The 26,043-nt window shown below is 42.2% G+C and overlaps 1 protein-coding gene and 3 non-coding genes across 6 annotated transcripts; 1 reads left to right on the top strand and 3 right to left on the bottom strand.

The window, feature by feature from the left end:
- Positions 1 to 342: 342 nt before the first annotated feature.
- On the bottom strand, positions 343 to 24,386 carry LOC121711602. 3 transcript variants are annotated; one of them, XM_042095348.1, is made up of 9 exons: positions 24,002 to 24,386; positions 18,588 to 18,780; positions 4,868 to 5,583; positions 4,631 to 4,699; positions 3,779 to 4,320; positions 2,556 to 3,682; positions 2,215 to 2,421; positions 1,717 to 2,084; positions 343 to 1,632 (listed from the first exon to the last, which is right to left on the bottom strand). In XM_042095348.1, exons 5-9 carry the CDS (start codon positions 3,817 to 3,819, stop codon positions 1,342 to 1,344), a joined length of 2,034 nt encoding a protein of 677 aa, XP_041951282.1. In that variant the 5' UTR covers positions 3,820 to 4,320; positions 4,631 to 4,699; positions 4,868 to 5,583; positions 18,588 to 18,780; positions 24,002 to 24,386; the 3' UTR covers positions 343 to 1,341. The 3 variants fall into 3 exon arrangements, with proteins under 3 accessions (XP_041951282.1, XP_041951283.1, XP_041951284.1); XM_042095349.1 differs by lacking the exon at positions 24,002 to 24,386 and having other exon boundaries at positions 18,588 to 19,006; XM_042095350.1 differs by lacking the exons at positions 18,588 to 18,780; positions 24,002 to 24,386 and adding an exon at positions 7,065 to 7,217.
- Positions 11,815 to 11,887, bottom strand: trnaa-agc. Its single transcript has one exon. It is a non-coding gene; the product is annotated as a tRNA-Ala (tRNA).
- Positions 18,031 to 18,103, bottom strand: trnaa-agc. Its single transcript has one exon. It is a non-coding gene; the product is annotated as a tRNA-Ala (tRNA).
- trnaa-agc lies at positions 23,226 to 23,298 on the top strand. Its single transcript has one exon. It is a non-coding gene; the product is annotated as a tRNA-Ala (tRNA).
- Positions 24,387 to 26,043: the final 1,657 nt, after the last annotated feature.

Genomic DNA, 26,043 nt, shown 5'->3' with positions numbered 1-26,043 from the left:
AAAGCGCATGCGATATCCAAAATGTTTGTAGAGGCGGAGCTCCACTATATGACAGAATCCTACAAGTGAGATAACTTCGTTTTTCATGATAATTGATTGGTCAGTGGGCGCTAGTTTTACACGAATTTAACTATAAGGACATAACCTGCTCCCGACCAGGTTTGGAAATAAATAAAAAATAAGACTTCAGAAACTACAACCTTTTAAAATAAGGACCACCCTAATGTATAATGACTTGTGATGTTTATTTCTGTTTCTGTTAACATAATGATCATAATAACAGTACAATGTGCCTTCAAAGACTGGGACAATATGGATGATGCACACAGGCGGAGTCTTAAATGTTGGTATGTTCAGATTTATTGAAATGAACACACACACACACACTTCAGAAAATGGTGACTGACATTCAACAGGAAAACAGAAATCCTGCTGAGGATATTCCATAATAATCATGTTAGATGCTGAACATTGTCTTGGTGTACTGCATCATGTTTTTAAATCAACAAACTAGATGGGCAACCCAGCATGTTGGCAAAATGGAGTTCTCCACTGGCCCATACAACACCTTTCTATCAGGTTACATGAAAATCATTTGTTGCATAAAAGACAAACTGTATGAAAACACAACTGACTTTGTGGCAGTAATGAGCACTGCTTTCAAATCCTAATGGTTTCCCGGGCCTAAACAAATTATTTTTAGCCTAGCACAATTACAATGTGATGCTGTCCCTGTAGAGACTTTTGTGCTGTGCTTTAACCTCTTATCTCCATCCTAATGTGAGCCTGCTGAAATCATAGACTTTTATAAAGTGAATACAAAAATATAAACAATTTGCATTTACAATTGCAATATCATTTTAGAGTGGACTGTGTAACAGTAATTACTGTGATCAGAGAGTCAAAGTATCTTGAAAGGTTTCCCATCTTTACTTGAGCCCACCCCCTATTTGAGACCAGCAAAACAAGACTCCTCCATCTTTACCCTCTGTTGATCTCTGTTCTCGATTCTTAGCAAAGAGAAGACAGTGCGGCGTCCCTGCCGAGCAAAGGCCTTGGGTCGTTATGGGAACTTAAAGCCCAGTACGTGTGGACCCTCAAAAAACTCTTAACAAGCGCCGACCTGACCTATCCCAACTACTGCTCCGGCTTCAAGAACCTCAAGGGAAAAAAAAGAGGGTTGGTAAAACTCCACAAATTAACTCCAGTCACAAACTGACAGAAGTGGGTGTGAGGAAAATTTTGCATGCATGTTGTGCTTGTCCTCTGTACTCCACAGAGTGGATAATTACGGCGTAGCCTTATGCACATGGCCTCAACCAAGCGGCTGGTGCTGGGCCACTAAGATGGCCCGCCAGGATGTCCTATCAAGTAGCGCTTAACACTTTCCACACCCGGTGTGACTCCAGACCGCGTGGGAGCCTTAAAACGGCCAGTCGTCAGTCGCTGCTGATGACGTGGCTGGTAGTCGACCCGCTCCTTGTCGCCTTCAGGGAGAGATGTCCACAGCTGGATGATCTGGTTCACCTGCAGCTCAGTGAGGTAAGACGCCTCACGGAGACCCACCAAGCAAGCAGCGAGATCCTGGACCTTGTCCCACCCAGCGATCCCATCCGGTCCAATGACTGCTCCCTAATAAATGGATTGATTAATAGTAATACATGGGAAATAAAACGTCATTAAGATTGGACTGAAATAGCTGTTAGAGTGTCTTACCTGAGCCTCGTCAGACAGTGCAGCCTCAGAGGTGCCTGGCAGCACTGAAGGGGCAGTGGCAGGATCTTGTCCTCCATCACGTGACGTGGACGGCAGATCAGCAGGTGATGCAGGGGCCTGAGGTGGAGAGGCCTGAGGACTCGACATCAACTGTGAGGGCCTGTTCTCCACCAGATCACGGCAGGGGTCATCCTCATAGAGCACAGGAACTGTGATGTCCTCTGTGAGCTCTTCTTCAAATCCCTCATCTTGTATGTCCTCATCATTGACTTGCTCCACCAGCCTGTCCTGCTCCTCTGGGTTCTGGAGCACTGCAGTCAGTGTTTTGCCGTTCTGGTTGTACAAGTACTCCATTCCCAGCAATTCACCTACAAAAACAAAACAGAAAAAAGAAAGTATGCTTAGTATTTCTAAGCAATATAGCACTCGTTGAATGAATAGTTTTATTAAAAAACAAACTAAGTTATTTCTCATGTTGGATGAGGGATAATTTCTTGCCTGTGTACGCTCCAGGGGTGTGATACCGCTCATCCCAGCATCTCCCTAGCACCTTCCGGCTGAGCTGGTCCACTGCCTCTCTCAGAGCACTGCCATAAGAGCGGATGGAAGATGCTCCTTTTACGGCGTCCTCCATTCGGTCATCATTCCAGCGCATCAGCCCTTCAAGAAGATACACCTGGAAATGCGCATCACTGGCACTGGTTCCTGAAGGTTAAATAAACAAAGAAGCTTTTGTCACATTTGAACAAGATATTCAGTACGTATGGGATGCTATGAAGAATCTGTAACATGTAATAGGACTGTAATATTAGAAATATAAGTAGATATGTATGCAATACCTGGAATAAATCTGTTCAAGTGGAGATGGAAGGACTCTAGGGAGGTAGAGCCACGAGCACACCTGTAGCAGCACAGCTCCACACCGCCTTTCTTCAGGGTGCCTGTCTTCATGTACAGCGGGAAGTCCTCTGGGTCTTGGATACAGCCCACGTGTTTCTCCTGCTCCTGCCAAATGTTCTGGATACGTTCGTGGTCCAGCAGAGGAACACCCAGAGTGTCCTTCCCACTCACACTGTCAAACAGACTGATCAGTGACCCAATCAGTCTGACTGTCTCCTCCACCCCTCTGGTCCTCCTCCTGCAGTGCAGCGCCAACTCCCTCTGGGTAATACGTGTAGTCACCGCCTCCTCAGAGATGTGGCCGACCCTCGTAGTCAGCTCACACTCTTTGGCGCGGCGAAGAGCAGCAACATCCTCCGGATCCCACTCGAAAATGCACGTGGACAGGCGTGCCATGAAAACGCCATACAGGGGGTGAGCCTCCGTTGTGACGCCTGCAGCAAACCGCCGCATGAAATGCCATATATCAAGGCGCACTTGAAGCCCGTCCCACTCTGAAAACATGGCCTTCACCCGACAAGGGCCATGCTGACTACAACAGTCTCTGTCCACGTACAATATTTTAGGCGCTGCCTGCCCTGCCTCCCTGTACCGCCTCATTAGGCCAGCTGCCATAGCGTCCAGTGCTTGTCCCTCACCGACTGTCAGGACCGAAACTAAAACCTGACCATGCTCGTTTCCCACATTAGTGCACCAAGCGGCTGTACCTGCAGCAGCACCAGCAAGTTTCTTGGTGACCTTTTTTGTGGAGTCCATCTTGAGGACGGAGCCAAAGATGGATGTTATTTTGGCCTTCACGTCATGCAGTCGACCTAGTACATCTCTGGCATACACAGCCAACAGCCACTTGGGTTTGGGAAGAGCAGGCAAGGGGGGAGGCTCAGCGAATGCAGGGGGACGCACAGCAGACAATCTCGTAAAGGGCTCACAAGCGGTCAGGTACTGAAGAACACGCTGCATCCATGCTTCGCTGTGTTGTTCCAGCAGCTTTTTGTACAGCTGAGTCACACTGTTGCCCATTGTCCTCTCCCTCATCATTCTCAGCACCCTGATGTCACATGCGTATCTAAGGAAAGAAGAGTGAAGTGTAATGTCTTAAAAAAATAATAATAACACAAACACAAATAAAAGCAACTAACAAGTGACATCCATTATGAATTACCTGTATGTTAGCAAAGCTGGAAACTGGCTGCGGTGGCCCATATCCAGCTGTCTTAAGATGTCCTCAGACCAAGCAGGATACTTTTTTGAGCAGCGTTTGCACTCCAGGTACTCAGTTGCAAGATCATACCACCCGTCAATGTCCAACACCTTGCGCACTGTTCGGTACAGTCCTGCTGCTGTTAGTCGGTGCTTGCCACAGGCCAAGACAAAGACAGACAACAGGAAACAGCCACATCTTATGGGGCATCCATAAGAACAGCGGCCGACAGAAGAAGTGGTCAGGAGAGGCGGGAGGCTGGGTGTGAATGAGAAGGGGCTGAGGAGGATGCCACCAAAGCTTCAGCTGGGCCACTAGCTCTGGCTTGCCGGTTCGTGGGTTGGCCTTGAATAACGTGTGCCGAATCCACTCCTGCTGGAAAGGTGGAAGCTGATCCTTCCAGTGACTGGGAAGCTCAGCTGGTGGCTGATTAACAACAAGACCTGGCATCGCTACTGGAGGGGGATCAGCACAGGCCTCTAAATGCACAGTCGTTGCAAGAGCTAATCAAGGAGAAACAAAGCAAACAGGCAGCAAAACAATATTAGGATGACTGTTGCATTTCATAGTAATATGCCATAAATGCAGCCCACAAACAGGCACAGTGCAGAAATACTACAGAGAGAAACAGCAAGGAAATGGAGACGGCTTCTATTAAGAAGCAAAGAACCCAGTGTACACTTTTTTGAAGAAGTGCACTCAAAGAATGCCTTCCAGTTAATGTGATTTAATTCTGTTTTGTGAAGTAAAATATAAAATGAAGAATAGAAATTTTCCACAAAATAATATTGGCATTTGTGTCATATGCCACACCTGTATTTAGCTGTGCTTCACATTGCGATGCAGCAGATACCAGTTCTTCATCGTCCTCCTCAGAAGTCGCTGGAGAACAAATGTTAAAACTATTAGACTTTTATTCTTTAAAGTGGAGCTGGCTCTTGAGCATAATAATTCCATTACTTATAATTCCTTTTATGAGTACATGACAATAAAACTACTGGAACCTGTTAATACACAGAGACAAATGTATGCAAGATGGTGCATACTTACCAGTAGGGAAAAGCTCCTGGTGGGCCAAGTGTTCGGTCGGGGTTTTGCAGCCGGAGTTAAGATGCACTGCGGTGCATATAGATGGCTATAGATCTCTTCAAGGTGCGTCTCTTCAAGACGTATGCCTTGAAAACTGCCATGTTGGTGTTGGGCCGGGCAGCTGCTGTAACCAGGTATTTGATGAGGGCCTGGGCCTACTTGCTCTGGTCCTCATAAACCTCCTTCATGGAGCGGCCTTGGAAATCTCCAAACTCCACCATTAAACAGCCCTGGTCTCCAGTTTCCCGCGCTTTAGCCTGCATTTCCTGCTTCTTACTATACTTCTCCAGTTCCTCTGTGAATTCTCTGATGTGAGAAGTGTACTGCTGGAACAGCTGTTTGTTTTCTGAAAGAGGGGTTGCCTGCACCCTCTCCTTTGAAATACTATGCACCAAATACAGTGCATAGCCAAGACTATTCTCCAGGAGCCATCTAAATCTCTGGCCCTGGTACATGCCAAACTGAAACTGGCAGTGAGCCAGCACTAGAAATCGGTCAGTGGGGTCTCCACCATGGTCGGTGACATAAGTACTGGCCTCCGCCAACACCTCCTCTTTTGGCTTAGCCCTTTCAGCCCTTCCACAACTTTTAACCAAATTTGCCTCCCCCGATGGCGCCATGAGAATTCTGGTCGACTTGGCTGACTGGCGGCGAAACACTGGATAGGCATACATGTTCTGAATGAAAAAAATAAGAACAAAAAGACTGTTATTCAAGTGTGTACATTCCACTGTAATGCAGTGTAACTAGTGCGATTTAACTGCACCAAAGGTTGCCTGCCCCCCAGGGCTAAATCAGTATTCGTCTGTGGGATATTGTTTTTAGTTTTTATTTTTTTAAATGAGGGGAGGCAACCTCTGTTACAGTGATTATCTAATTTCACAACATGGGTACCATTCATACAGCTAAAACAAATTACATTATTTAATGTAATTATGCTGCCCTCATACCTATTTTGCAGGACTAGACAGCTAGCTAACACTGGTCTCAATAATGTGAAGGAATTTCAATTCATGGGTTTCATCAGTTCCCTTTGCACAGGTGCATTAATCAAGCACCACGTGTAGTGATGCCACTAACGACTTATCTTTAGGCTAATTGACTAGACAGTCATTGAACTTCTCAAGAGTTGATAACATCACAGTGAGCCGTTAGAGACTGGAAAAAAAACATTCCTGGTCGATTATGTCTACTAAGGGCTAACCTACACCAGTCACGATAAGAGAAAAAGTGAGCCGAGAAAAAAAAAGAAATAGACCATTCGTCTAAATGGATTTTACGCATCAGTTACGCGCCTGGTGTATCTTCCCTGAAAGTCTTAGTCAAACAAAAAAAGTGTTTTCAGTTGGAGGCTACGCCAATTACGTTGTACGAAGGAAAGATAAAGTTAACGTTACAGGAAATACTTTTTTACCCACTGCAATAACACTTTAGAACGACTCCCCCCTGAGCAGAAAAATAATATTTTGAAGTAATTTATCTATCTATCTGTGAATGCTGTGTTGGTCTGCGCTGCTGGAACACTGTAATTTCCCTTTGGGGAAGAATAAAGTATATCTATCTATTAATGGCGGCAACACTAAAGTTAACATGCTTGATTGTACACCTGTTGAAAGGGACCTGATGAAACCCATGAATAATCTACAAGGAATGCTTTGTTCGTTCCTTTTACTCAAGTTTCCAGCAATACAGGAGATTGAGGCTCGTTTTTGGTTGTAAAATTGCATAAAACAGATATAAAATACATGAATTTCTCTTAAAAGAAATATTACTTATCCACAACTAGACGCCACTATGCTCGCGCATGTGGCAGCGAGTCCTAGCATAGCTATAGCTGTTAATCTTTACATGCCCCAACACATTATTACTAAATATTAAGTTGGCGTAATTTTCAGTTTGCTTAACACATCAAAACGAGGAGTTCATTCATTGGTTATTATTCATTAGTTAGCATGTAATAATTGAGCCAAATGTGTCGAATACACTAACGTTAAAGCTGGTTGTATTTCTCATTATTCACGTTGGACTTAACGATTGCACCTCTACTGGCCGCTAATGCTATCGAACATTAACATTACTATCTGCATTGGCAACACCTAGAAATGTAGCCGAAAATGTCTCCAATAATGGTACATCATGTCTAAAAAAGCATAATTACCTTGTAATTGATAAAGGACGATAACTATGAAAACCACGAAAAAGCAACTGGCCAATGCGATAGCTGACATTGAGAATAAGCGTGAGAACCGAACGCTGAAAAGTAAGCCACAGGGGAAGAACCATAGGGAAGAACGTGATTGATCAAAATTAAGTCACAGGGGAGACACGTGATTGGTCAAAAGTAAGCCACAAGGGAAAAACGTGATTGGCTAATGTGGGCTTACTTTAGCGAAGTTGACAGGATACAGGGCGCGCAAGCGAGAGGTAGGGTTAAAGCGATGTCGATATTCAGTTCCTGCCTTAAGGAGCCTAGCATTCCAACTGCTGGCCATGACAAACACCAGGGCAGAACCAACAGTGGACATCCCTGCAGCACCCCTCACTGTTGTGTGTTATCTTCCTATGCACTGTACAAATACACTTAAATGTCAACCGTACGGGACTACATTGTCCTTTGACATCCACAAGTCTGCTTAACAGCTGCTTCATTGAAAGTACAATAAGTAAGTATAAGTATATATACTCTTTTGATCCCGTGAGGGAAATTTGGTCTCTGCATTTATTCCAATCCGTTAATTAGTGAAACACACTCAGCACACAGTGAACACACACTAATCCCGGTGCAGTGAGCTGCCTGCAGTGCTCGGGGAGCAGTGAGGGGTTAGGTGCCTTGCTCAAGGGCACTTTAGCCATGCCCAGGGCTCCAAACCGGTTCAAGGAACGAAAAACGAAAACGAACGGAATTTTACGAGGAGCAGAAACGAAAACAAAATGGTCTTCAACTGTTCCGGAACAGAAACGTTATTCTGAAATCCACAAAGCCGGTTAATAAGGTTTTTTTTTTTTCGTTCTCTATATATTTTATAAAATTTCACAAAAGCATATCCTATCAGGGAGACTATTTCCGGTTGTGCGAAAAACAAGCCCGCCTATGCGTAATAGCCTATTTTGCCTGTCCACGCCTTGTCGTTTTAAAGTCGGGATTTGAAATGTTTGCGCAATTATAGCCTATTCTATGTAGAAGAGAAATGGGAAATTTGAGATAGGCCTTGTCAGCAACAGACAGGTTCGTTTATAAACAGGGTTGGAATTATAGCGCAAGCCTTTGAAGATCTCCATGTGGATAAAACTTAGGCTACAACCAGGTAAGGAGTTTAGCACGTATCCAGAAATATTTTTGATAAGAAATTATTTATAGGCATAGGTTAGGCCTGTAAGTCTGTAGGCTTTTGGGCATAGCTACGGTATAGGCTAAATCAAGGGGAAATAATGAGTACGTCTATTCTAAGGTAAAGTCCACAAAAATAGACTTGATAGGCCTGCCAAACACTGCCGGAACTTTAACAACGAACGATATTTTGCGTTCCGAACCGGTTCAGGACCGATATGTTGGTGGCGGAACGCATGCAAGAACGAAAACGTTAAACATAAGCCTACCTGAACCGTTCGGAACGGAACGTTTGAAAAATAATTCCGTTTTCGAGCCCTGGCCGTGCCTACTGGTCGGGGGTTCGAACCGGCAACCCTCCGGTAACAAGTCCGAAGCGCTAACCAGTAGGCCACAGCTGCCCCCACAAATATCAATGACTTAATGAAAGAAACTAACAGAAACCTTTACCTTCTCAAAAAGCCTTTCACAGATGAGAGGACAGAGGGTTTAGTAGATCTGTTGGAGGGTATGGGTATGATGCACCCATAAAGACACAACTGAGCTTGTCAAGCAGTACAAAGTGGAGACAAGTCCAAGGGCGCGGGAAGGGGGGTGCTGAGGGTGCTGCAACACCCCCTGCTGGCAGGAGATAGATTTTTTAAAAAGATTATATATATTTTTTTAAATAATTACTAATTCGCTGTCTGACATTATTTATATTTTTGTATGTGAAATGATGAGTCAAATAGCAAAAAAGGGTTATGGATAGGTTCGAATATAGGCTACTAAAAATTAACAGTTATAGAGATCAATGTGAAGTCAGTTACTGTAAGAACCGTAGCGTGGTTTCAGCTATGTGATAGCGATCAAGTGTGTAGGCCTACGGTTGATATAGGCCTACATATTCTATGCGATTTACACGTTCAAAAAAAGCATGGATAAGCTGAAAGAAACTAATAAATGTATAGCTAGTGAAATCATTTCACTATCCTAGTCGCTATGATAGAAATTATTAGGACACATACTTGCTGTGGAGACGACACACTTTAGGCTATTCAGAAATTATTTGCGAGATCATTGCAGCCTGATTATTAGCCTATATTTAAAGCTTATACCATGGTCTAGGTTGAAAAGGGTGTCATTTAAAAAGTGATATACTACACCTATAAAATTATTATGACGTTGCTTGACAATGCCTGAGTTAGTCCGCTCTGTGACTTATCAACATTCCACAGCATTGCAAAAACAGCTGAAAAAACGAACGATTTCAACTCTAAAACTCATTTAGTATTAATAATTGATTTCATATTTATTTATTTCGTAAGTGACCATGGTATAAACGGGATAAAGCCCTTCGATTCGTCCATTATCAGAAATAAATGGACTTCGCAAAAGCAACCGTCCTCCGCTTTGCGTCGGACAGTTCACGCCTCCGCGTCGTCCATTTATTTCTGATAATGGACACCTCGTCGGGCATTATCCCTTACCTAACAATTCTGGTGTGGTTTTGACGATCAGAAAAGTAATTTTCCTTAGCTATACTGAAAGTTCATTCTGTTCATTCTTACTCGTTGCTCGACTTATCGTGACTAAATTCAAGATGGCTGCAAACGCTAAACTTCGTGAAGATACTGTCTGTATAAATCGTCTTGTAAGTAAACTACCAGTGCTTTTTCAAAGTTCTCAATGTCTCGTTTTAAATGTCAGGGCCCTCGGAAGTCTACCAATGAAGTGTGGAGATACATTGAGCCTCGTAAATGGGTGTAAAACAGTGATTTATTTGCATGGCTAGCCCGATGCCGAAGCACCACTATTGAAAAAGCTGTTGGTAGCATCGGCTAACTAGCGCCAGATTTTGGAGTGCAGGGGACAAGCCGAGATGGGCTATGAGACATACGTTCACACTCGGTATCATGTTTCAATACACTTTAGGTCAATATCACACCGGAATTCTCCTTTAATAATCAACTATTAGGCCTACAGACTAAGCTAGATTGGGAATTGTTTAGAGGAGCAGTCTTAACGTCTTAATATGGACTATGCTGACCTACAGACACTCACCGGCAGCAGAGCCATAGAGATAAATAAATGGCTCTGACGGCAGTATCTTTGCATTGCACCATGGGATGTCATTTTCAAATATTATTTATTATTATTGTTATGTGTTGTCTGTTTTTTTATAAGAACAAAAAAATGCGTTGGTCTCGAGGACTCGGTCTGAAATTCCGAGTCAAGACAGAGTCTTTGAAGGAACGAGTCCGAGACGAGTCCGAGAAAGCAGAAATTGGTCTCGAGTCCGAGACCGGACTCGAGTACTACATCACTAGTTGTTGGGTATGTGTGTATGTTTCAGTTGAGTGTGATATAAATTAGTGCATTTTTTAAGTTTGAATGTGAACGTTCATTTCCATTACTTTGTCTATTCTGTTGAATGCACTGTATGGAGGCTACTCTGAAGGTCTGAATTAAAAAGGCTGTTTGCCAGTTCACTTTTAAAACAGTCAACTCTCATTATTTAAATCAATATAAAGGTCTCAAGAAACTTAAGGTTGGTATGAGAGGGAGTACATTGTGTGCGCGAACAACCTACAAATTACTCATCTTGTACTGGATCATCTTCCTGAATCTCAATATTATGATTACAAGTCTGGGCAAATTACTAAGTCTGCACTAGCAGAGGTGGGCACAAATGAAATTGGATTTATGGACAAATCGTTATTTAGGTCAACATAAGAGATGAATATAGGGAATTGTCCAAGGGATATTACCGGGCACCCTCCCTATTCTTATTGACTCCTATACTAGAGAGGGTACCCGCTACACTACAGGACAGTATTAAAACCACTTGATGGATTTGACATTAGGATTTATGCAAGGGATAACATCCGCCAAGGTGTCCTGATATGCGGAAATAATGGAGGAGAAACAGAATGGAGTTTTCTCCACCAAGTTAATTAATTCCATATATTGGGACACCTGTTATTCTGTTTATATAATTTTTTAGTATTTTATTTTGTTACATTTCAGTGTTTGTAGTTTGTAACAAAATGTTTTTTTTTTATGTTTTTATGCTTATCATAGTCTTGGTGAACCTGGTTTTCTATATCTAGGCAACAAGAAACCACAAAGAAAAAAATTTAACCGACAAAACCAGGTTCACCAAGACTGTGATAAGCATAGCCTATTGCCATGGTTGTAGTTAGTATATTTAACTGAATGACGAAATTTTGGCTTATTTGAGAAAAAAATTACAGATTTTTCATAAGTATTTGAAATACTCTTAATTCAATCCCTCAAAGTATCTTGTTACAAACTACATTTCATTTCCAATCCTGCAAAATACAAATTACAAAATTATAAATATGTATTTCAAATACATCTAATAATGATGTCATCACATCACCAAAAGATAGGTTTTGGTTTTATCAAATGTATTTTAAAACCAAAAACACACACCTACAAAGTATTTTGATACATTTTGAATCCATTTTGACCGCTTTGCTGTTACCCTCCCAAAATTTCTACCAGCCCACCCAAATGTAGTGGGCTAGAACCAGCCCTGATCTTTTCTAGAAATGACATTGAAAAGACTCCTTCTTGGAGAATACGGGCATCGATCCCGCTACCTCTCGCATGCTAAGCGAGCGCTCTACCATTTGAGCTAATTCCCCTGTAGGAAAGCTGATCCTTGAAGGTGAGCAGATTATGGGACTTGGAGAAGTGATGCAGCAGTGTGTGCTGCCACCTACTGGACAGTTGGAAGACACAAACGACACATCCTCTTTTAAAGGAGAATTGCACCAATTTTTCACAGAGGTCACCGAGTACTGTCGGTGCGAAAACCCCCCCCAAAAAGAATGGGTTCCATCTAGCTCGAGTTACAGTGCAGTGCTACACTCTGGGGGTATGTCTATGAGCCCCCATGTTCATGCCCCCAGAGTGTAGCACTGTAGCTGTTGGCTGCAGCAACTAGAGTTAGAACCGATTGTTTTCATTTTTGCGTACCAACAGGGGAGAGCAGCGTTGGTTGTCACATTTTTTACTTAAAATGAATTTCCGCCAAAACCGTGTCCTGCACATATTCCCTTTCAGGTCAGATCAGACTTGGAGTTGGGCCGGGGTCAAGAGGTCGGTCAGTTACAGAGGCTGGAGCAAATGCTGTGGCTGTGAATTTCACTCGCACTGAAGCCTGACTGAATTATAACAATGTCTGCTCCTTGAGGGAAGGCTACAGATATTATCTTCGGGATGTCATAAATAGTCATGGTTTTTCCTGGGTTGTGCAACATCCAGGCAGATGAGGCTTTGTTCACATACTGTATGTCCTCAGAGGGCCGTAAACAGACACATCAAGGGGCTGCAGGCGGTGGGAGCAATGGAGGGGGGGAATGACAACATAATACCATTGTCCTTGGCAAAATTCAGCCCATCCACTGACAAATGGGAACTGTGGTTGTCCAGGAGCAGGAGGGATGGCCTCTCCTTGCTGCACCTGGTATGGTTAACAAAATGCTTGAGAAACTGCACAAAGTGATTTTCTTTCATCCAGCCGGATGGATTTGCGTTTCCTATGCTTCCTGTGGGTGCACCAGTCAAAAAATGCTCATGAAAGTGGACTGGGGAAAATGAAGTGAGGAGGTATAAAGGTGCCTGTCGCAGAGACCGCACCGGAAAGAGTCACAAGGGTTCCTCTCTCAGCAGAGGTCAATGACCCCACCACCTGTTTGTAACCTCTCCTCTTCTACCGCTCTATTTGGTTTGTGAACGGTCGTTATACCAGTTTCATCCATATTCCATATGGACTGGGGCTCAGAGTGGTGTCTTCTCATTACTTCCTCCAAATTGTCAAAAAAACATGCCGACATTGTGCCTGTTAAAGGCACTGACACGGCCCAAGCTGGTGGCCTCTGGTGTTCTAATAGAGAGAGACGGGTGTCTCTTCAAAAATCCAGAAAACTAGTCTGCACCTGCCATCTCCTTTTCAGCCCAATTTGTGCGAATAGACCCGCTGTTGGCCACTGCATATGTATATGCTAATTGAAGATGTCTGTCTCCTGCACTGTCTTGACGATGTTGGGTCTGGCCCAATATGTCAGAAGGCCCTCGGTAACTACAGCCTCCATCCTCAACACTATCTGCTGCAGCAAAACAGAGGGCTGTATGAGGCCAGCGGTGGAGGTGTAGCGTTTCCTCTTCACAAATGATGAACTTTCCGTAGTTGATATGTATGTGTGGTCACCTTCTTCTGTGTGGACCAGAATATCCTGGCAGTGTGTGCATGTGGATAGACCAGGGGTCTTTTTCACTGCCTGAAGCAGCCACCCAGCAATGTAAGTAAGGACCTCCTTCTTCACACAGTCGCCTGCCTCAGTGTCCTCCATTAGATCTCCTAAACCCTCTGTCCTCTCATCTAAAGGCTTTTTGAGAAGGTAAAGGTTTCTGTTAGTTTGGGGGAAACAGTTTCTTTCATTAAGTCATTGATATTGTACTTTCAATGAAGCAACTGTTAAGCAGACATGTGGATGTCAATGGACAATGTAGCCCCATATGGTTTACATTTAAGTGTATTTGTACAGTGGATAGGAAGATAACACACAACCGTGAGGGGTGCTGCAGGGTGGTTCTGCCCTGGTTATGTTGCATCACCACTCATTCACACAGGAATTGTTATATGCACACACAACTATGACATTGTGTTCCATATAAGGTATACGTAATTATACCGGAGAGTTTAGGCACAGGATGTTAATGGACAAGCAGGACAGTGTTAAAGGGACACCAGGCAACGTTTTTCGTGTTAATTACTCATCTTCGTAAGTCGGTATATGGTTAAATGACTCATTACAGGGCGAATGAAGACTCTCTCGCCCGCCCCTACTGCCTGTAGGAAGAATATCCCGCTTGCAAGTTCAGTGTATCGTACCCGGCGACCGAAGCAGTTTCAGTTTCCATCCTGCATCCACAGCACAGAGGGATGAACAGAAAATAAATTCCTTCAGGGTCTTTTCAGAGCACCTAAACACCTTGTGGGAATATACAAAGATTTTTTTTATATATTTTTTCTTTATTCTCAATGATCTTTTCTTTTTAAAAACACCAATTTGACTCGTCTTATGCAAATCTTTCTTTTTCACTTTCCACCCTGAACATGGGCAAAATGCACCATTGACATCAAAATGTAACCCAAAATGTGACCCTGTTTGTTGTTTACACTTATTACACAAGGGGGAAAGGTTAGGGTATATGGCATGGAGCCTGGCTTTAGAGTAATGGAGGACTACTTTAAACTGTATTAAGGAATGTCTGGAGTTTATAGAGGTGCTATGAATTCTATCCAGAATTCCCTCCCAAACCGTTCCTGAAATCTCCATATTAAGTTCCTGCTCCCAATCATTCTTCAACTTATCAGTGGACACTCCTTCATGGGCCAATAGGATACCATACAGGGTGGAAACTGTGCCTCTGCTCCCTGGTACAAGACGTCTAAGACTATCAAATGTGTTGTGTTTGGGCGTGTGTTCGTATTGTGGTATACGAGTCCTGATATAATGCCTGATCTGGAGGAACCTGAATAAGTGTGTGGACGGTAAGTCATATGTCTGTTGGAGATTTTGAAATGACATTAGGTTTCCTTCAAGGTACAGGTCCTGTATGAACAAAATATTTTTGGCTTTCCAGATGGAAAAGGCTGGATCCATCAAAGCAGGGGGGAAAGCATGATTGTGACAGATTGTACTGTCTATGTAGACTAAGGGCAAATCAAGAAAAGATTTAATTTGTTTCCAAATTCTTAAGGAGTGAAGTATAATTGGATTTTTTATATAGAGGGTTATTAAGGAGTGCTGGGAGGGAGGTGGCACCACATGCAGATATTTCTATCTGAAGCCAAGAGGGCACATCTTCTTGATTGTAGTGGGCTGTCGGGAAACCTTTACGCCAGTGAAGTATTGCATTCAGATTGGCGGCCCAGTAGTAAAGCTTAAAGTAAGGTAAACCAAAGCCTCCCTCCGCTCTACACTTAAACAGGTGTTTTTTGGATATTCTGGCTAGCTTATTGTTCCATAAAAAGGAGGATATGATAGAGTCCAGCTTTTTGAAGTAATAGAGGGGAATAAAGACAGGGATACTCTGGAAAATGTATAAAAATCTAGGAAGGACAACCATTTTTATAGCGTTGATGCGCCCGACCATAGAAATGGGCAGTGTGTTCCAAAATTGAATATTCTGTTTCAATTGTTGTATTTTGGATTCCGAGTTACTGTTGAGGAGTTTTCCATGCTCCCGCGTCGCAATGATACCCAAAGTTTTGAATTGGTCTCTTGCTAATTTAAATGGAGCGGTTCCCAGAAAGTTTAAGTCCACTCCATCAGATATGGGCATTAGCTCACTCTTTCCCCAATTGATCTTATAGCCAGAAAAACTGCCAAAGGTGTCAATAGTCTGCAATAATGGTGGGATGGATGTTTTGGGGTGTGACAGGAATAGTGTGATGTCGTCTGCAAAAAGGGATATCTTATTCTCGATGCCATGAATTTGACTGGCTAGGGCTTCAATGGCTAGGTTGAAGAGATAGGGTGAACACGAACATCCCTGGCGGACGCCCCTGTGAAGACGGAATGGTTGGGAGAGGTCACCATTAGTAAGTATTGAGGCTTGGGGGTGAGCATAGATAATTTCTATCCATTTAATAAAGTCTGGACCAAAGCCAAAGTATTTCAGGGAAGTCAGCATGTAACTCCATTCAATATAATCAAAAGCCTTTTTGGCATCTAATGCAATTACCACTGATTCCTCCTTTTGTTTATGGTATATAATGTTGAATAGACGACGTAGGTTGAAATATATATGTCTGCCTGGGACAAATCCGGTCTGGTCGGGGTGTATCAAACTGGCTATGTATTTACAGAGTCTGTTGGCCAACACTTTGCTGAGTATTTTTGTTTCCATCTGGAGGAGAGATATGGGACGATATGATGCCATTTCCAAAGGATCCCTGTCCTTTTTAAGGATCAGAGCAATGTTTGCACTTTACAGTGAGGGAGGTAGTTCTGTGGTTTCCCTAGAATGAGTGAACATGCGCAGTAATAGAGGGGCCAGATTAGATGAGTATCTCTTGTAGAATTCCATGGTGAACCCATCGGGGCCGGGGGCTTTATTATTAGGAAATTGAGAAATAGCAGTTTGGATCTCCTCCAGGGTTATGGCAGCATCCATCGCTTTGGCCGCTGCTTCGTCTAATGTGGGGAGTTGGCTATTGTCTGGGAAGTCGTTCATTTTCTGAGAATCAGTAGCATTGACTCTAGACTGGTACATGTCCTCATAAAATGAAGCAAATGCTTTGTTTATCTTGATTGGATCTGTTGTGACGTAACCTTGATGGTCTCTTATTTTATGAATAGCGCGTGTAGCCTGCGAGTGTCGCAACTGCCTTGCAAGGAGTCTGTGGGGCTTGTCTCCCAGCTCAAAGTAATTTTGTCGAGTTTTTACAAGTAATTGGCCAACTCTTAGCGAAAGGATAGTGTTATATTCATATTTTAAGTTGGTAATTGTTTCAAGAGTGGCATCATTGGGATTATTTTTATATACAACTTATTGAAGAGAAAGCTCATGTTCTATGTCTTTGAGTCTACTGCCTTACATTCTCCTTTTACTGGAAACATAGGCTATGACATGTCCCCTGATGACAGCCTTTAGCGTTTCCCACAGAATGGAGTCATTGACATCGCCTGTATCATTGTCTGTGATGAAGTGAGAAATCTGTTCTTGTAAGATGTTAGTGAACTGCTCATCTGAAAAGAGCGTGGGGTCAAGGCGCCACTGATTGCGTCTAGCTCTAACCTCCCCAATTTTTAGTACCATGGCCAAAGGGGCATGGTCTGATATCATAATGGGTTGGTATGTTACGGAGTCCACTAATGCTAACAGTTTAGAGTCCATTAAGAAATAGTCAATGCGGGAGTATGACTTATGCACTGGAGAGAAGAAGGAATAGTCCCTTACAGTTGGATGCCTCAGCCTCCATATATCAACTAGATTGAGGTTCTCAATCAAAGTGTTTAGGCGAATACAGGAGTTTGATTTTTGGAGGGAGTTAGAAAACTGTTTATCTAGAAGAGGATCTAACACACAGTTGAAGTCTCCCCCAATTACAATGTTAGTACTGGAAATGTCTGGAATTGAGTTAAAAACCTTCTGAAAAAAATCAGGGTTGTCAAAATTAGGTGCATACAGATTGACCAGTGTTATAGGGACAGAATTTAGGGTTCCAGCCACTATTACAAACCTACCGTTGGGATCAGAAATGGTAGTGGATTGAATAAAAGGGACATTTTTCCTAATTAGAATCGCCACCCCCCCTTGCTTTAGTTGTGAAATTTGCTTCATATAGTTGATCTACCCAGCTGACCTTAAGTTTCCCTTTAGCGGTGTGCTTTATGTGTGTTTCCTGAAGAAACATTATATCTGCAGAGAGGGACTTCAAATGTGCAAATACTTTAGCACGTTTCACAATATGACCAAGGCCCCTCACATTCCAACTAACCAACTTATAGCCTCTAGATTGCACCTGAGTTGCAGAAATGTTATGTGCTATTTTCTAAGTATGTAAAGTAAAGTAAACATGCACTGTCACAGAGGAAGCAAAAGTAACATATATTAGCTGGCAAAGAAAAAGAAGACCCTAAACAATAACCCACCCCCCTCCCATCCCTAGCCAGGACACTACCCAAAGGGTAACTCCAACTGCTAATTCCATACATTTCTAAGTGTCTGAATATGGACATTACTTGGAATTACGCTCAAAAAGAATCCTGCTTGGAGAATGCGGGCATCGATCCCGCTACCTCTCGCATGCTAAGCGAGCGCTCTACCATTTGAGCTAATTCCCCTGGGGTCCTTCACATTCTTAAAGACTGACAGCTGGCAGGGACTTTGAGACACTGTATGGCTTATCATGCTGCCATCTACAGTACTGGACAGACAGAAGACTCAATGACCCACCTCTTCATCCATCTGATTTAATTTCAGTCCCTGTGCCCTGACCTTGTGTTCCGTTAATTTGTATGCAAGTGTGCATAAACCTACTATGCAGCAACCCCTAAACAAAGCTCACAAGCAGAAACGGTTGCAGTGGACTCAGGAATACATGAAGACTAATTTTCAAACAGTTTTGTTTACGGATGAGTGCCGTGGGGAGGTGGCGGAGTCATGTTTTGGGCTGGGATCATGGGGAGAGAGCTCCTTCAAAGGTTTAATGGAAATATGTCAAAAACATAATAACATTTATTGAATCAACAGAAATGAGGCTTGTAGTTTTCCATGTTAGCATTTAAAGTGAAACAACGGCATTGCAATAAGGGTTATTAAACTTACAATAGATTGCCGACACCTTCCTTGGGCAAAGTTGGGGCTTTGCCTCATGGTCCCTAAAGACATTTGTCGTCCTCCCGGTAACAGGGGTCTCCGGCTAAAAAGCGCATTCATTAACTAGAATTTTTTTCTTTGGCTCTTTGGAGAGCCTGAAGAGAATCCATTTACTCAGCAGGACACCCTTCTCGAGTTCCACCTGAACAGAAAAGAAGCATAATGTCACCGTGAGTTGCACAGTTTTGAAAACGGACGTTAAGGGTTGTTTGGACATGTTTGAGCATGCCTGTAGGCAGCCACTCTGACTAGTCAAAGGCGATTCAAAACTAGTCAGAAAAGTCGATACAGGACCACTCGTCAAAATTTCGGTGTCCACCACTCTAGTTCATCCAAAACAAACCAGAAAAGGGACTCAAAGTGCTAAATACTGGAATTTAACTTTAAGCCTTTAAGCTCTCAGTAGGTAGGCTACAAACTGTTTATTTCTACACGCCTCTGTTCCTGAGAAATTCCAAGCTAAACAGTGGCTAGTTTTCATCAAAATCCCTGTTTCCCCCTCTCTAGAAATGGAGATAAAGCGTATTTTATGAGAGAACGCTGTTTGAGCCTGTCCCTCTTCTGACACTTACCATTGGGGGGGGGGGGGGGGGGCTGCCTACAAAACAATATCAGGCCTGGGTCATTCTACGAAACCGGTGCCTTTTCACTTTGACATTTTTTAAAAAAATCATGTAGGACAAGCCATATTTTAAGACATCCACATGATATAAGACATATATGACCTGCATAAAAAAATATTTTCCCACCTCAGGCTTAAATCCCTATTAATATTTTCCTTTTTATTGTAGCCCAGGTGTCTTTTTTTTTACCACCCCGTAACGGACAAGATGCGCTCCATTTAGACATAATGCATAAATTGAATTCAGAACATTTCATGTTTTCCTGTCATAGAAATGTCCTTAATTTGATATTAAAAGTTATAGGTTTGTTTTTTAATTGGAGATTTGCAGAATTTAGATTCTAATCTTCAAACTGTGAATTCCGCATGCCCATTGGTTGGTGTTTTGAACAATACTGGCTATTTTACTCCCTATTGTCAAATTAAAGTTACATGTGTAAATAGGCCCACTTCATCACACTATGATCAAACATTTATTTATGGGCTATTTCACTCACTCTCTAGTATTTTTAAAAAAAAAAACACACATGTTATGGGGTGGTAAGTCATGTTACAGGGTGGTAAATCCTGTTACGGGGTGGTTAATTTTGTTTGTTTCCATAATTTAACAATAATTTGATTAGTTCTGGACATATGTGTGGACTGTTAATGTCGTAATAAGGCAAGATCCAAAGTATATAGAAACATATTTATTGATATGAAGTTTAAAATGCAAATTTATGTCATGAAATACTACATTCAACATGGATAGATTTCAGAAGATTGAGTACATTCATTTTTGAAATATGATCATAAAATTGGGTACATTGAACAAGATAAAGTACTCTCAGGAGGGGTGTCAAAAGCCTTCATTCTAGCCAAACCTATCTTTTTTTCCTCCGTCTTCCCTGGAACCGTATCAAGAATATTTGCGTCCAAACGGATCCATCAACACGACTCAACACGTTACTTCATATCCCAGGCCTAGAGGTGGCACTGTTTCTGTTACAGAAATTGACCAAAGCTTGCATGCTGTAGGCTATACAAACAGACAGAATAGGCTACGACGAAAATGGCTAGTGCAAGGAAACCAGAATTGTTTGTGTGGACTGATAGTGAACTGTCAACTGTAGTCAACTGTAAAACTAATAAACTTCATTTTTACGGTTTGTGAAGGGTGCAGTCCCGTCCTTTATTTGGCTAACGCAGGTACAAATAATCTGCTTTACTTTCTTTGGTTGTAGGATAGTCCGCGATTCACATTAGTTTTGGCTATCACCGCAAGTGCATAGGCTACTGAACGCTAGGCCTACCCAAGTTCTAGGCTATTCCGTCGCCACATTTATAATATTGCTATAATACCTTCGTTAGTAACATTTAAACTTACACCGCACTTCCCTAATAAATGGACGGGGCCTCATTCTGTTCCTTCCACTTTTTCCTTAACTGTCGTTGGTCCTCTCACTCAGATCTTTGATCAACAACTTAGTATGAGTATACTCTTTTGATCCCGTGAGGGAAATTTGGTCTCTGCATTTATCCCAATCCGTGAATTAGTGAAACACACTGCGGTGAAGCACACATTAATCCCGGCGCAGTGAGCTGCCTGCTACAGCAGCACTCGGGGAGCAGTGAGGGGTTAGGTGCCTTGCTCAAGGGCACTTCAGCCGTGGCCTACCGGTCGGGGTTCGAACCGGCAACCCTCCGGTTACAAGTCCGAAGCGCTAACCAGTAGGCCACGGCTGCCCCTAACTTCTTCCCTCTTTCGACATCTCGTCTCCATCTTTGCCGCTCCATCTCTAGATACTGCTGCCTCCTCTCTGGATCAGCATTGCGGCGAGCACAGAATAGTCACTGTCGTTCAGCATTACTCATTGGAGCCATGATTGTCTGCAAATTATGAAAATTATCATAATTATTTACACTGACTAGGTGTGTGTGCCAAGTTGAGAGAGACAGAGAGTTCATGACTGGGTTGTCACTAGATACACAAAAAAGTACTCTCACATTTTGAAATGCATTCATTTGCTGTGATGACCGCAGAAACCTCCGTTCTGCTTGTAGTTAGCCCTTCCCAACAAGTCCATCACAACTAGTTAATAATTATTTCTCACCACAATAGTCTCCAGTAGGCTAACATTGGCATGCATACAATATAGTCATAAAATATTAACAGTGACCAATGCATACTGATGAACCAGCATTCAACAGATTAGCTGGTTGCTATGGACTCATTGCTAAGGGCTCACTGCAGAAAGAACAGAGGTTTCCCCCAGTCATCACAGTATGTAAAACTATATATAAATATAATTTTTATGAATTGTGTAATCTAAATGGCAATGACAACCACTCTACATTCCCCTTATCACCCCCTCTACATTCCCCTTACCACCCCATAACGATACAAAGTGTTATGGGGTGGTATGTTACGGGGTGGTAAATTTCACCTCAGAATGACTGCAGCTAGCACTGTAATTGACTAGCTAATATAGCAAATATACCATTCAGTTTAAAATTTCCTTCACTTTACATTACAGTTGAAAAAACCCCCCTAATTTAACAGTTTCCCTATCTATTATACGTTATGGGGTGGTAAGGTTAAGCTTAACGGACCCTATCTAACTACCAAAAAGAGCAAATAAATCATATCAAATTGTGTGGGAACTTGCCTGCTTGAGACCTTGGCTCCTGCAAGGGTTTGAGTGATGTCATCTGCTGTCTGTGATGTCACTTAAAGAAACAGTGTCTTTGTAATAGCCAGAACATGTAAGCGTTATGGGGTGGTATGTAAAACTACGGGACGAGCATAAATCATGATTTTTGTATGGGAAATCATACTTTTATTTTAAAAAAACATATAGTATAGTATCAAGAGCATATTTTTAATCATGACATTAATGAAAATTTGGTTAAAAAATGAAATGTTCTAATTAATATATTAGGTGCGAATTCCATATGTGACTTTCCGGACATGGGGAAATTGGCCATGTCCTTGGTAAAGATGACTAAAAAGTGTAGGATTTATATTTACAATGACATTGAAATATGCATTATGTAATTCATAACACTTAAATTAACAGGTTTGATCCTTTGAAATAAATTTTGACACATTTTTACATTGTTGAGAGCTCATGAAATGGACCGGACGCAAAAGGCACCGGTTTCGTAGAATGACCCGCCTACCATTTCTACTGCTGTCGGGCAGTTCCTCCTTCTCTTGGTTGGTAACATCTGTGTCGCTATCGCCTTCTTGCAAGCGCGACTCGCCCCATCAGCCACTCCTACTACTGTTGCTACTGACTGCTGTCTCTACATGTGGCACATGTTTGGCACACTGTATGGGTCACTTTTTATATCGGTAATAATACAATGTGTAATCAAGTGACTGATTAACAGTCATCAGGCCTAATGTAGCCTAAATAGCCTACTAAATGCCCTAATACCTGTTGATACTACAATTGCAAAGTAGCTCTACAGGCTATGACCTTGCAGTTTTGCACATGTCATGTAAGACTTGATTTCTCCATTTCTTTGCACAAACTTCTCCAGAAAGTGGCATTTAAAGGTTGTATCCGCGATCTCAGGCCTAAACATAAATTATCACATTCATCTAATCTTTCCTAATGTCCGCCAGCTGTCTGCCCCATAAGCAGGCCGTCAAAAAACCGCGTCTCTGTAGGCTCCGAGATCTGTGCACAAAACAATTGATACCAACAAGGGTTGGAACTCAAAGGCAAAATAAAGTGTTTCAACGACGAGATGCGCGTTTAGGAGAGTTTTAATTGCACGAGAGGGAGGGGAAGTATCGAGCTAGCTCTCTGTTTTGTTTGAACATCGACAGAAGTGACCTATCCCCGCTATCGCTGATACAACCTTTAATGGTCTATTTTCCAACATTTTCTTTTTTACAAATTTGGGGGATTTTAATGGTCCTTCCAAATCGTTCCACTAGGTGGAGTAGTTATCTTGAAACTTCATGGCGACATGGGGAATTAGCTCAAATGGTAGAGCGCTCGCTTAGCATGCGAGAGGTAGCGGGATCGATGCCCGCATTCTCCAGAAGAACTTTTTTAGGAATGTTAAATTGTCAGGCAAAAGCCAGACTCGCTCTGACCAATGTAAATGTTATGTTTAATATGTGAACACGGTAGTACACATCCCGAATGACTGAACAATATACACACAAGGCCTTTATTACAACTGTCCACAAGAGGGCAAACAAACTGCGTCAGTTGCAAGCAAACCTTATATTCATCCACCGCTGTCACGAAAGATATATTGTGTGACAAATGTAGGCCATGGGCTACACTGCAAAAAATGAAATCTAACCAAGTGTTAATAATCTTATATTAAGATCAAAGAATCTATTTGGTATTGTTTTTAGTATGAAAAGACTTACCTAGTGTTCTCTTGTAAGATCATTTTGACTTAAGAAGACTTTGACTTATTTTAAGGAGTCTTTTTAAGACAAATTTACTCAACGTACTGGCAGACAAATTTGCTTGTTTTCAGGATGAGATGTCTTAAAATAAGTCAAACTTCTCTTAAATTAAGTCAAATAATTTCATGAGAAAGCACTAGGTAAGTCTCTTTACAACAATACCAACTAGTTTTTTTTTTTATCTGATTAATAACACTTGGTTAGATTGTGTTAGATAAGCAGTTTTTGCAGTGTACATTTACAATTGTTGACAACGTAATCAGAACTTGTAAAAAGATGTGCAAGACAAAGCAACAGTGAATGCAACAGTTGGTTACACACATTACAGTGAACGTCAACTGCAGTCAACAGATGGCAGCATTGTTCAGGTGAAATCCAGTGGCCTTCACCGGATGGACGCACGAGGATCGATTGATGGTCGTATTCTCCAGTTGGGATTTTTTTTATTCACCCTTATATAATTGTAGATTGGAGGTCATTGACACATATCATGTCCTATCTGTTGCACAAGTCAGATCAGAAAACACCAATCAACAACACAAAACAAATTCTCCTCATCTAAAAAACACATTGACTGGCTAGTGATGATAAAGTGATACATTATATTCTTTAAAGTAATATTTCTTGTTTTCTTTCAGGGAGTGCTGTCACTTACAACATAAAATTTAATTGGGGTGAGGGTGGAGTCTGCAACATTCCAGACACCTTTGGCCTGTGAAGGTAATCAGAGGATAGACAGCAAGTGTCTAACCCATATACAGTATATGGTCTAACCACTCAAGCTTGTACCCTGTCCCCAACATGTGCCCGTGGTGCATAGGCTAAATACAAAGTCGGAAGACCACCCAGGGAAAGAACATCCAAGGAGCCAGTTGATCCAGCACAACGTAGGGATGAGGGCTGTTTTGCTACAGACTATCCTTGCAGAGATGTAAGACAGACAGACATGGGTTGCAGAAATACACACATATGTGAGTATGTAGATAGAAAGAGAGAGAAAAAGATGGAGAGATGTACAGTAAGATTATATAGGTGAATAAGTAAAAGTAATGCTCCATTTAAAATAGGTAGATAGCATGATTTGGGGTAAATGTTTGTGGAACATTTTTTTCCCTTTTTTTCCTCAATGTCTAGTGACCAGAGTTACTAGACCGTGCTGAAAAAAACAGCTAGAAACCAGCTTATGCTGATAGCTGGGTTTAGATGTCTTTTGCTGGATTTCTTCCAGCTTTGCTGGTGTAGCTGGTTGGGCCACCACCAGGTGGACATGCTGACGTGACCATCTGAGGAAGCTGGTCATGCTGGTGTAACCAGCATGTGTGATACAGCTGGTGTAGGGTGGTCATGCTGGTGACCAGCCTGCCAAGCTTGACATTGTTGGTGTAAAATGGTCATGCTGGTTTGCTAGAATGACCAACATAAGCTGGCATGGCCAGTTAAACCAGCAATGTAAGACCAGCCACACTAGCTAAAATGACCGGCTTGACGTAAAAGCATCAAGCCGGTCAAGCAAAAGGTAAGGTATGTTTTTGTAAGAATTTTGCTGGTCTAGCTGGTCAACCAACATAGGGTGGTCAAACAAGCTGGTCAACCAGCAAACCACTTTTAGCTGGTCAGGCAGCAGGGGAGAAATACTACAGGTCATGAGGACACTCAAACAATAGATTATGAGTGTAATGACTTGCACACAACCAAAGTGCAATATAATATAAACATATGTATGTGAAAAACAAAAAAAAAACATTAGTATGCAAACATTATGTTATACCGTAACAACCATAGTCTTACGTTTAACCATACCAATATACATTGCCTCACTATCCTTAAAATGCATAAACATGTTTTATTTTTGTTTGGGTTGCCATGGGGAACACGTGTGCTATGATGTGGAAAGAGACTTCAACAGACTCTCTAAAAATATCTGAGCAAAATCGCACACATGGATGACACACAGTAAGCTACTACATCTAAGCTGAGCCTTGAGGTGCATCAGTCTTGTGACCTCTGATTAACAACCACTTATTGGATGCTGACTGGTGTGTGTTATGACAGGTCCTGCACATGTGCCGTTGCATCGGAGTCTTCAAAAAACGTACAATAAGATGTGAGCACCTCTCTGGTCCAAAGTGGTTGAGCAAGCATCACTATGGTGAAACACTCTGGTTTCGGGTCAAGCACAGAGATAGAAAAGTCTACAAAAGGCTTGCACATCCAAGTAGTCTAAGCTCAGGGTATGAGCAAAAGACACAGCAATAACAACTAAAAGAAATTGTCACACTAGTAGCTGATTTGCCAGAATAATCTGATTTGTGGACCATCAAATGGGTTTGTTGCCTTCCAAGTGGGATAACATCTGTCACACT

Source organism: Alosa sapidissima, chromosome 6, assembly GCF_018492685.1.
Source record: "Alosa sapidissima isolate fAloSap1 chromosome 6, fAloSap1.pri, whole genome shotgun sequence".
NCBI classification, from domain to species: Eukaryota; Metazoa; Chordata; class Actinopteri; order Clupeiformes; family Clupeidae; genus Alosa; species Alosa sapidissima.
The sequence above is the reverse complement of the archived record's forward strand: the minus strand, read 5'-3'. Positions and strand labels throughout refer to the sequence as shown.

Bases quoted from the DNA above. Each gene is read 5' to 3' on its own strand.
- LOC121711602 (XM_042095348.1), bottom strand. From the start codon at position 3,819: ATGGGCCACCGCAGCCAGTTTCCAGCTTTGCTAACATACAG. The intron at 3,683-3,778 runs GTAATTCATAAT...TTCTTTCCTTAG, and splicing joins CCAGCTTTGCTAACATACAG to ATACGCATGTGACATCAGGG. The intron at 2,422-2,555 runs GTATTGCATACA...TTTAACCTTCAG, and splicing joins CTTGAACAGATTTATTCCAG to GAACCAGTGCCAGTGATGCG.